Genomic DNA, 11,657 nt, shown 5'->3' on the forward strand with positions numbered 1-11,657 from the left:
TTTCTATTGTATGTAAGAGACATAGTTCATATTCTATCAGGGCATCTAAGAAACAGCAAGGCAAAGCGAGTGTGCCTAAGTATGATTGTAACCCAAGGGACATCCCTTCCATGCATGGTGCACTGTGCTTTGGCCAGCAGTGGATGTAGTCCAAAACGTGAGGGCTGGAAGGCATTGCACACTGATGTTCCAAATGCCCCAAGTGAGTCTGACTTGTGATATGTGTTCATCTGTTGACCAGAGAAGATGTGGACAGAAACCATTATAAAACTCACTAACCAATTTCTGACCTATATGTTACTACCACAAGTCTGCAGCTTGTTCTGCCACACCTGAAGCCCTTGGCTCTTTCCAGCATCCCCTGGATCAGTACGTAGTCTGGGCTGGAGACAGAGAATAACCACTGAGCATTCAATGTGCCTGTGAAGTCTGAGCCACACCACATGGCATCTGGGATGTGCAATATACATATTAGTTGCATGGCCAGTTCTTCCCTCACATATGACACTGTGTCATGAGTGGTCATGGTCTTTCACTGCTCACATGAGATGTCCTTTCTGATGTTGGATTCTTCTTGTACAACATTAAAACAATTCAAACAAAGAAATTTTAGGAGGGGGGGGGGTCAGGAAGAGAGTGACAAGGATGACTGGAACCAGACAGGAAGCCAGAATACGAGTTTACTTGGATGGTCGAGTCAGGAGGTTGGGAGGTGACAGGAATCCCTGGCCTTGAATCACAACCTGTCAGATCCTAGACAAGAGGCTAATCATGGCCACAGCCATAGCACTATGAGAAGGAAAGAGGAATAGCATGTCATCAGAACAGGAGGAGGCTACTGACATCTTGAGACACCAAAAGAAAAGGGTTGTGTGACTAGTTGACAGGCCTCAAAGTGAGGACAGGGCTGGAGCTAGGCATCAGAAGGAAACGGTAGGCCATCTGCACATCCTCTTTCTCCTGTGTCTCCACATGGAAGAATTTCAGCACCTGGAACACAGGGGGAGGTGGGAGGGCTGCTTCTGGCCTCTTTGGCAGAGCAGAGCACTGCCCATCTTCTGCTGAGCTGCCCAGTACTGCCACCATGCTGCAAAGAAAACCACTTTGGAGGCCATCTTCTAGGGATCATATATACACCTACCAAGCTGCCACTAAAGACCTATCTAGGCTCAGCTTGCCAACCCTACTTTGCAGGTTCCATCCTATTTGACCTTATTTTTAAGCTTCCCCCAATGCCCGCCACTGGGTGCCTGTGCAGGTGAGCCAGACACCCCAGGTTCATATAAACTCTGACAACCTGTCTTAGTTACCATCCAGTCACCACCCCATCCCAAAAACCCCACCCAGAGCTGCTCACATGGTGAAGCAGAAGCAGTATCTCCACCTCAGCCAGGCGCCTCCCCACACACTGGCGCACCCCAAAGCCAAAGGCCAGGTACTGGAAACTTCTTTTCCTCTCCAGCCAGCGCTGAGGCATGTAGCGTTCAGGCCTTGGGAACACTGCAGGGTTTCGGCCCATGGGATACAGACACACACGGAGGATTGTCTGTGAGCAGATGCCAAGGACAAGGTCAGCTGCTACTTTAGGTAGTGCATGGCAGGGTAATTGGTGGGTGTATGAAGGAAGATCACTTACCCCAGCAGGGATATGGTAGTTCTGAAGTACCAAGTCTGAGCTTAGAACTCTCTCCAAAATGCTACCAACAGGATAGAGCCTGGAGATGAGGAAGCAACAGCAGAGGCCTCATATATGAGAGCTTCTCCTGTCTACATCTGCACCCTTCTCCCTCAGTTCCTCCAGGAGTATGGTTCCTGGCTCTGCTGAGCTCAGCCAGCCTCCAGAGGAACAATAGCACCCAGCCATAGGAAAGGAGAGCAGAGAACATGGCTGTCCTCAGACCCAGAAAAGCAAGTACTGAACAGCAGGGAAGGGACGGCAGTCAGCACCTACCTCAAGGTCTCTTTAAGGGCAGCTCGCAGCAAGGGCAGGTCTGATGTGATCTTCTGTGGATTTGCAGAGATGCTGGCCTCAGCTGCCAGGCTCTCCTGCCGCAGGGCCTGCTGAACATCTGTGTTCCGAGCCAGCTCAAAAAGGGTCATTACCAAAGGGGCTGCTGTCTGCAGGAGCCAGAGAGCAATCAGACACCCTCCCAAAGGGCATTGCTACTACAAAGCTGCCCTTCTCTGGGAAAAGTGCATATACATACCAAGGTGGGACCCTGAGGGCTCTGATTCCTTGTACTGTTCACCTGAACTCCTTGCCCTACATCCTGGGGAAAATTTTCTGACATGGTATTTCTAGCCAACACCTCAGCAACTTCAGACTTTGGTGCTTTAGACATGATCTGGGGCCTACTGAGAGGGACTTCATGTCACTCATCTTTACCTTCCCCAATCGCTGATTTCCACTGGCCTTCCACATGCCCCTTGGAATTGGCCTTACTGTCCAAATTTCTAATTGGTCACAACTCTTCACACTGACTCCTCCTAACCTGTGTAAACTCCAAGCCTCTAGATTCAAAATACCTCTTCCAAAGGCAAGGCCCACAATGCAATCTCTCAGCTCTCTCTCTCTCTCTCTCTCTCTCTCTCTCTCTCTCTCTCTCTCTCTCTCTCTCTCTCTCTCTCTCTCAAGTCACCAGTCTGTTTTCCATGCTGTACATTGAACATATCAACCTAGATTTATTCTGCCTGATTGGCATAAGACATGGTACATGGCCCTTCTCAATGGGGCCCAGGTTCTTGTTGGCCCCATATGTGTTCCTGTTTCAGGTAGCTTGCTGACTTACCAAGCCCTGGAGTGTATGCGTACAATTCTGGATTGTCAGACTCCCTCTCATGGGCTCTCTGGTCTCTGTCTCCACTGTGCCCACGCCTCTGGCTTCTCACTCCCACAGGCCTTATGCTGGTCATCCTCTCTCAAACACCACAGCAATGGTGGGAGAATCATGGCTTGTTTTCACTCTTTCTTCTCTAGAATTTGAGGCCTCTGTTCCTAATCAAGAAGCCTAGCCCAGGGTAAACCCTGGGAGAAGGGTCCTTTGACAAGCAGAAAACGTGCACTTGGGCCCACATTCCCTTCTGAACTGCACTACCATCTTTTCCTTTCTGCTCCAGTGAATACCTGGGTGCTTATTACTCCCGTGGCCTTGCTTTCCTTGCACCTGCCTCAGATTCACGCTTACCTGGAGGCCTGCTCTACAGTCCAATAGAGGAGACTCTGTGCCACTTACTGTTGGTCTAGTCCTACAGCATGCTCATGCTTTGGAGGAAATGAGGGGTAGTCTGCTGTTTATCAGGTTTTGTGTAACCTGACTTGTGCCTGGAACTTGCAGGCCTTGCTTACTCACCATCTATCTATGTTACCTCTTTCCCTTTGCTTCAGACCTTTCACTAGCTTCCCACCAAATGAACACAATAGGGGCATAGTATTGGATGTTCCAGGTGAAAGAGGAACTGTGAGTGACTGTGCTTTGGGGGAACCTTCTGGGGTGTCATTGGAGGATTCATGGTCCGTGGGATCCTGACCGTGTCAACACTTCCAGCAGTAAGTTCCATTGAGTTGGCCTGGATGTCATCCATTGACAGAGCACTCTCTGCTAACAGCTCTGATATGATACTCCAGGACTTTGGGCAACCCTCTGCCAGCTCTTGATAAACATTCTGGACACATTTTGACACTGTAGAAGAGAAAATGTGGACCCATAATATTGGGAAAGACCACTGCTTCATCCCCCAGCTGCCGTATCCCCAGCATCTCAGTCTTTCTGCTGCTGTACCACCATAGCTGGCTTATAAAATCCTAAAGTCACTGTGAAACCACAGGAAGGGACTGGAGCAGCCACAGCTCTTTGAAGTAAATAAAGGCAACTGGGAATCATGTGACCGTCGTTCCCCTGCCCATGGTGCTGCTCAGGGCAAGTGCTTCTTACCATACTTAGAGATAAAATCCCAGGACTCAAAGTTTTCTTTCCACACCCGGGTGCTTGTCCAGCGAGTCAGGCTCTTGGGTAAGAACAGGAGCTGTGTGGTGGTTCTTAACATAGAATGCAGGGCATGGATGAACTTCAGGTTTTCAGGATTCAGATGATGGCCAATGAGGCCCAACCGCTGCCCCGAAAGAACAAAGTGGCTGGCTGCAGAGAGAACATTATCACTGACCATTCACTGCTCTGGGTGTTATTTTTCCCTTCCTGGCCACTGTCTCCCTCCAGCTGGACCCTTCCCCAGGCCACACACCTTCTATGCTATAGTTGAACAGAGTGGACTGAAAATTTATAGAGAAGCTTCCATGGACGCTCTCCAGCATCTTCTTCTTCAGGTTATTCACAAAGTCCCTTGCTACCACATCCACCAAGGGAGCAAAGTTCTGAACAGCTTTTGGTGACAGGACATTTGGGTTCAGCTGCAGTCGGTTGAAGCGCCATTCTGGCCCATTTCTGTAGGACACAGAGAAGAGCTTCAGGCACCTCCAAGGGAAGACCCCAGGGCTGTGTCTGTTTTCCTGACTCTCAAGGAAACTGAAGAACAGAGGTGCTGGGCTCAGAGGCAGACTCTGCAGATCCTGACCCTGCTCCTTTCTTCCAAAGCAGCCTCCATATGTTAGAGGTCACTAAGTCTAGGGTGGGAAAAAGGAGACTCTGCTGTCAAGCTCTGCCTACCTGACCTATACAACCAACCCACAGAGGAGAAGCCCTAGCTGAGCTCATTCACCCTGTCATCCTGTAGAGTGTGTGGCCTCTGAGACACCAGCATCTGCCTGTCTCAGCTAAGGAATCTCATCTTCCCTAGGGCAGGAGTCTCCAAGAGCACCACTCACAGCATCCACAAACTGAAGTCCAGGGTGCAGGGCTCCCATGGAGATTCTCCAGTAAATGACAAACAGGAGTTTACACACTGAGCCACACAAGCAGGAAGCAAGTGCTTTTGTGTGCTAAAGTCTGCAACCATTGGCAGCGATCACATGTACATTTGCACATGTAGCCATATAGGACTTCAAAAATATGTGTGGATGTCCTAGTCACTCTGGCCATAAACCCAAGAGAATAGCCATGCACACCAAGGGAAATACATATTCCTTTAGAGAGTCAAGTCCTATCTCTGGACAAATCACATTATCATGCTTTCAAATAAATTCAAGTCAAATACCACAAATATACAGATACAAGACACGTGCACATTTTTGTCCCCATTGTCTGTTAAGCATTTCCTTGCTTCCAGGGGATTTCAGACAAGGTTCCAAGGTACTCACTTCTCTAACCATTACTGAGAAAATACTGCTCTTTTATGTGGTCTCAGGTAGCTGTTCACAGCCTTCCTTTTTTATTCTCAGCAGTAATAACTTCTTTGCAGTTCATACAGCCTAAGTCACTAGGAGCCCCTCTCTCACTACCTTATTTAATGTTTGATTATGAGCACACAAGAGCTGCCAACTTCTACTCTCCATCCCTTCGACCCCAGGACAGTCAACTCCAAATCTCTGTTAGTGAAGCATTCCCTAGGAAAACCAAACAGCATTGCCGGACATCAGGCTATGAAAGAAGCTGGCTGTGACCTTGATCCGGGGGTCTCTCACTCCCATTTTCCTGGGGCAGTATTATAACCCGTGGAAGGAAGACTGGGAAAGGCATGCTCAGAGAAAATCCTGTTTGGGCATCTTCCTCCTCCTCAGACCCCCAAAACCTCCATGATATGGTACTAATTTATGCTTGGCAGAGATTAGTCTTCACATTCATCCCAGCCAGTTCTGCATCCTGTGTTCAGGACACCTATCTCACTCCCCTCCTCATTTCTAATGTCTACTCACAGCAAGAACAAACCACGTCTCAGGCCACGGAGTTCTCTGTGGGCCACCCAAGATTCCACAGGTAAGCGTTGAGGGTATGCACTCTCCACCTGGTACAACTTCTCAGCATCCTCCGGCAGCATCACAGAGACAACCTGCGTTTTTCCTACACTGTGCCTGTGGGGTGAAGCACAGAGCCCTGCTGTAAGTGGAATGCCCTCCACCTGAGCTCCCTGCAAAGCCAGCCCTGTCAGTGTGCTCTCTCATCTCATCCTCCCCTAGCCCTTGCTTCCCACACAGGAGGGGCTCCCCAGTGTCTGCCTGACTCCCCTCCACTTCAGTACCCCTGCACTCTGTCCTCTCAGCAGTGAGCAGTGCCTTTCTCTGTCCATGTGGAGAACCCATGAGTCAGGCCCATATCCTCCTGTGCTCCCTCCCTGTCTTCCTAAAGATGGAATGCCTGGTGCCTACAGGAGAATGCAACACCTCATGCCCTGCAGAACCTGGGCAACCAGAGGGCAGGAATCTCTGTCTGTGCTTGGCTATGGGTAAGAAAAGCTCTTACCTGAAAATGGGCCCCAGCTCCTGGAAGGCCTGATGCATCTCCAAGTGTAGGTTTTCTTGGCCCTGCTCCCTCAGGGTCTGTATCATCTTCAGCCACTTGTTCTTGGAGTACTGTGGTATGGCCTCAAAGGGCTGCAGTGTCTTGGGGGCCAGTGTTGCTGTGGTGCCCAGTGCCCTTGTCCTGTGCAGGCACTGCCAGGGTCTTGCCAGCCACACATCTGCTGTCATTCTGCAAGCCAGTGCCATCCTCCTCTCTTCCTGTGTTTAGTCTGTGGCCTTTTATCTTGCCTTGAGAATATGAATTACTCACTGGTAGTGTTATTGCAGGATATGTCCCTGGCTTTGCCCTAGAAATGTATTTCAAGTTGATGGTTCTGCTGGAGGTAGAAGATGGAGATGGCCTTCTCTCTAGTCCTGCCTCTGCAGTGCCTGCTGCTGGGTGGGAGCTGAGGTCAGGTGCAGACTCTACTTGAACACTCAAAAAATGTTCAATGGTTGCCAGAGCCTTCTTTCTCCTCCCCAGGGTGAGAGCTGTCAGATGAATATATCTTCCCTTATTGTGAAGCCTTGAATGATTCATCCTGACCTAAAAATCACTAGCCAGATTAATGGGCTGGGTTTTTACTAACTCTCCTGGTTTACAGCTACGTGTTGGCTTTTAAAATTTCTCATTTCTCTTCAAATTGAGTAATAAGAATGAAATCCATTTGTCATAAGGTAAGGGGATGAGAACCTGAGGTCAGATCTCCCAGAATCATGGGAACGGAGGGTGGCATATACCAGAGCTTGACAGACAGCCATCTATAGATAAATGCACATGTGTGCCCCCCACATTCACATGCACATGTGTGTATGCGTGTGTACTTACAAACGCATTCTGATTTTTTTTAACACAGAAGAGGTTGTTGTTGTTGTTGTTTCCAGATAAATTCTTTCTATATAACCCTGGCTGTCCTGGGACTTGTTTGTGGACCTGGCTACTTGCTATCAGGCTCCATTAGATCACAGATGGTATAGCTGCCCTGCTCCCAGATTGATTAAGCTATGCCCCTGCAGCAAACAGGGCCATTGTAAGAGCTGACAGCGAAATGTAAATCAGCGCAGTTAGTTAAAAACAGCAACAAGAATGAAAAAAAAAAAAAAAAACCAATAACAAAAAGCAAAAAACAAAAAAAAACCCCTCCATATCTGGATAATTGAAGTTAATGTTGCACACAGGGGGAAAAAATTTAGTTTGGTCCAAACAGGTATGCCTGTTAGAAAGATCAGCACAGGGGAATCCTCACACTTGCATTTGAAGAAGAGGAACAGCATGTAGAGGCTAAGACCTGATACTTGGAAAACTTGAAAGTTCAGTCTTTTCTGAGACTCAGGATAGAATGCAAACTCATTTGGAACGCTTCAATTCTGAAAAACCAGGACTTTACAAAGAGTTCCCTGGGAATTCTTCTCCAGGAGATTCATCTAGGGACAAGTTTTTCAAGTTTCATGCAGAAAGATGCTCAGAGATGATTGTAGCTAAGATAGAAGGTACCCTTGGCCATGTGTACCTCAAGTTGGCAGCAGAACTTTGGCATGATGCTGATTTAATAGGCATGAAGCATGCATCAATATGAAGGTGAAAGAGGCTTGTGCCAAGTTTCCAGAAGTTTCTGAGTTCAGACGATGTGAAACTCTTGAGTGGGCTGTGCAGAAAACAGTGAGGAGGAATCTTAAGATATAGTGGAGACCTCTGGATATAGGAGATACCAGAAATGTGGAAGCCTGTCAAAGAAAGCTACAGGTGCTGAGTGGAGCCTGGTTAGTAGAGATCATGTGCCACAATTGATAAACCTATAGAGGCCTTCTGAGCCTAGATAATGTCATTTTGAGCTAAAGATGCCAGCCAAATATAGAACTTAAGCATTTGATGTTTACCCTGCTAAATCTCAATCTTGATCTTGATTTGGCTTGATCTTCATTAACTGTGTCCCTGTGGTGGTTAGCTTTAATTGTCAACTTGACACCACCTAAACCACCTGAAGGAGGAGTTATCTACACATGATTGGCCTGTGGGCACGTCTGTGGGTGAATATGTCTTAAACAAGTTCATTGATATGAGAAGACCCAGCCCTCTGTGGGCGGTACCATTTCCTAGGCAGGAAGCCAAAGCTGTGAAGAGATCAAGCTTAGAGAAAGCAAGTGAACAATCATGCACATGCTTCAGTTCTTGATGGTGGATGTGATGTGACTAGCCAAAGTCCATTCCCTCAGTGATAGGCTGTAACTTGGAATCGTATGCCAAACAAATGCTTTCCCTCTCAAGTTGCTTTTTGTCATGCTATTTTATCACAGTGACAGAAATGAAACTGGGGCAGCCCCAATCTCTCTCTTTGTATATGAGAAGTTTATCACTTGGTACTTTATTTTTATAAGAGATCAGAGTTAAGAAATGGCCTTGAGTCCCAGTAGAGACTTTGAGCTTTTGAACAGTATTGTAAATACTGAGTCATTGGGGACTTTTAAAGTGAACTGGAAACCCTTTGAATTGTGAGCTATGGGAGTTTTTGGAGTCAGGGACAGAGTGCTGTGGGTTGGCTGAGAAATGTTTTCACAGGCTCATGTATTTGAACACTTGGTCTTCAGTTCATGGCTCTGGATTTGGAGATTGTAGAATGTTGGGGAAGGAAAGGCCTACCTGGAAAAAGAGGACATCTGGAGGAAAGATCTTGAGATTTATAGCCTGGCCTATCTGTGTTTTATGCATTTTTTTCAGTTACTTGTCCCATCAAGATGTAAGGAGGTGAGAAGTCCAGCCTCAAGCTCTTGCCATCATTGTATCATCTGCTCCTGTGCTTTCCCTACCATGACGAACTGTATTCCTTGTGAAAGCTGGTTTTTTCAACTTGACACAATCTAGAGTCACCTATAAAGCGAATCTCAATGAGGGATTGCCTGCATTTCAGTTCATTTGTGGGCTTGTCTATGGGTGAATGTCTTTATCAAGTTCATTGATGTGGGAAGAATAAGTCCACTGTGGCCAGAACCATTACCTAGGCAAAGAGTCCTGAACTGTATAAAAGTGGAGAAATCAAGATGAGCATAAGCAAAACAAGTAAATATGTGTAGCATCTGTTTCTCTTTTGCCTTGTGATGTACCAGCTCCTTGAAGTTTCTGCCTTGACTTCCCCACTGCAACCTGAAATTCTAAGCTAAAATAAATTCTGTATCCCCTAAGTTTTTTGTTAAAATATTTTATCACAGCAACAGAAATGAAGTTAGAACAGTTTTCAAGCCCTGAGCTGAAAGAATCCCCCCTCTTTAAGTTGTTTTTATCAGATCTTCTGATAAAGTGTAATAAGAGAAGTGGCTAACACACAAACTTAGTTCACATGCAACTGCTTTTGTGGTGGGAAGTTAGTCTGGTGTTTTGGCAATTTGTCAAAACACAGGTTGACATTCTGTAAGTCTGTGGAATATATCATCTCTGCTGACTAACATTGTGTGCCTATGGCCAACAGTCTCCTTGTCCCAAGGCCCCAACCAATGGTTGCCACTGTTTTCTTACCTTTGGCCTGTTTTTAAAAAACATTTAAAAAAAACTATTATTTTTCAGGAGGCAGAGAGAGGGAGGGATCTGGGTAGGAGAATCAAGGGGGAGGGGAGGAGAACACAATCAGGTATTGGGGGTTGGAGCAGGAACAGGAGAGAAGCCCTAGTCCTGCAGAAAGAATGGAAATTTGCAACCTCAGGGGGAAGTGGGATGTGGGGGGTCCCTCTAGAATGTACCAGAGGCCTGGGAGGTGAGAGAACCTCAGGACTCAAAGGCAGGGACCTTAGATGAAATGCCCAACAGTGGGGAGAGGAAACCTGTTGAGTCTACCTCCATTAGAAAGACAGGGCATCCAGTAGAAGGATGGGGTTGCCAGGAACTCTGACCCAGAATTGCTCCTATCTAAAAGAACTTCAGAGACAAGAAAGAGGTCCAGTGATTGGCCCAACTTGGGATTCATCTCAAGGGGAGGCTTCAAGGCCTATCACTATTACTGATGCTATGGTGTTCTTACAGACAGGAGCCTACCATGGCTGTCCTCTGAGAGACCCAACAAGCAGCTGACTGAGACAAATGCAGATACTTACACCCAATAAATGGAGTGAAGTTGGGGACCCCTATGCTTGAATTAGGGGAAGGCTGGAAGAAGCTAAGGAGGAGGGTGCCCCATAGGAAGACCAGCAGTCTCAACTAACCTAGACCCCTGAGATCTCTCAGACACTGGGCCACCTAGTAGTCAGCATACACTAGCTGGTCAGAGGTCCCTGACACATACACAGCAGAGGACTGCCTAGTCTAGCCTTAGTGAGAGAAGATGAGCCTAACCCCATAGAGACTTGAGGCTCCAAGGAGTAGAAAAACCTGGTCATGGAGAGAGGGCATCCTCTTGGAGACAGTGGGGAGGAGGAATGAGATGTGGAACTGTGGGAGGGTGGACTAGGAGAGGGTAATGACTGGAATGTAAAAAAAAAATAAAAGTAACAAGAAACCTATTTCTTTATCTTATGTACATGAGTACACTCTAGCTGTCTTCAGAGATACTAGACGGGGGCATCAGATCCCATTACAGATGGTTGTGAGCTACCATGTAGTTGCTGGGAATTAAACTCAGGACCTCTGGAAGAACAGTCAGTGCTCTTTAACTGAGCCATCTCTCCAACCCTCTACCTTTGACTTTTTTAAGTGTAACTTTCTTTAACTTACCTGTTCCTTGTACACCCACTCTTAGTTTCCCTGTGCTTCCCTTGCTTTACCTAATAAAACACCCTCTGGGACCTTCCAGTGGATTCAAATGCTATGCTTTCTTTCTTTGTTCAGAGTTAGCAGCATTCCTTATGTATGGACCATTTTATGATTTGTTTATTTATTTATTTATTTATTTATTTATTTATTTATTGGTTGGTTTTTTGAGACAGGTTCTCTCTGTGTAAGAGCTCTGATTGTCCTGTAACTCACTCTGTAGACAAGGGTGGCCTCAAACTCACAGAGATCCTCCTGCTTCTGCCTCCTGAGTTCGGGGACTAAAGGCTTGTGTCACCTGTTGTCTGGCTTGGATTGTTTTCTCTACTGATAAGTTTGAGTACATGTCTTGGGTCTGTGACGATGCTGGAGAAATGAAGGTGGGGAAAGAGCTCCCTTTGACCTAAAGATTTTTGTTTCCTTTGGGTGTAAACTGTGAGATTGGTGCATGATTGGAGGAACTTGGCTTGCTTTCTGAGGTCCTCCTGCTCTTCCTCATGGCTGTGCCAATTTGCTTTCCCACCAACTGTGTACGGA

At 47.0% G+C, this 11,657-nt stretch overlaps 1 protein-coding gene across 1 annotated transcript; it reads right to left on the reverse strand.

Annotated features, from left to right (window-relative positions):
- Window positions 1-876: 876 nt before the first annotated feature.
- Window positions 877-6,577, reverse strand: LOC308438142 (cytochrome P450 11B1, mitochondrial-like; the record flags this gene model as incomplete). The annotated part of the gene is made up of 9 exons (XM_080939442.1): window positions 877-990; window positions 1,358-1,546; window positions 1,637-1,715; window positions 1,952-2,118; window positions 3,529-3,680; window positions 3,933-4,136; window positions 4,240-4,439; window positions 5,807-5,962; window positions 6,351-6,577. 9 exons carry the CDS (start codon window positions 6,575-6,577, stop codon window positions 877-879), a joined length of 1,488 nt encoding a protein of 495 aa, XP_080795568.1.
- Between the last annotated feature and the right edge of the window lie 5,080 nt (window positions 6,578-11,657).

This window comes from Micromys minutus (genome assembly GCF_963924665.1).
Source record: "Micromys minutus genome assembly, chromosome: 27".
Lineage (NCBI taxonomy): Eukaryota > Metazoa > Chordata > Mammalia > Rodentia > Muridae > Micromys > Micromys minutus.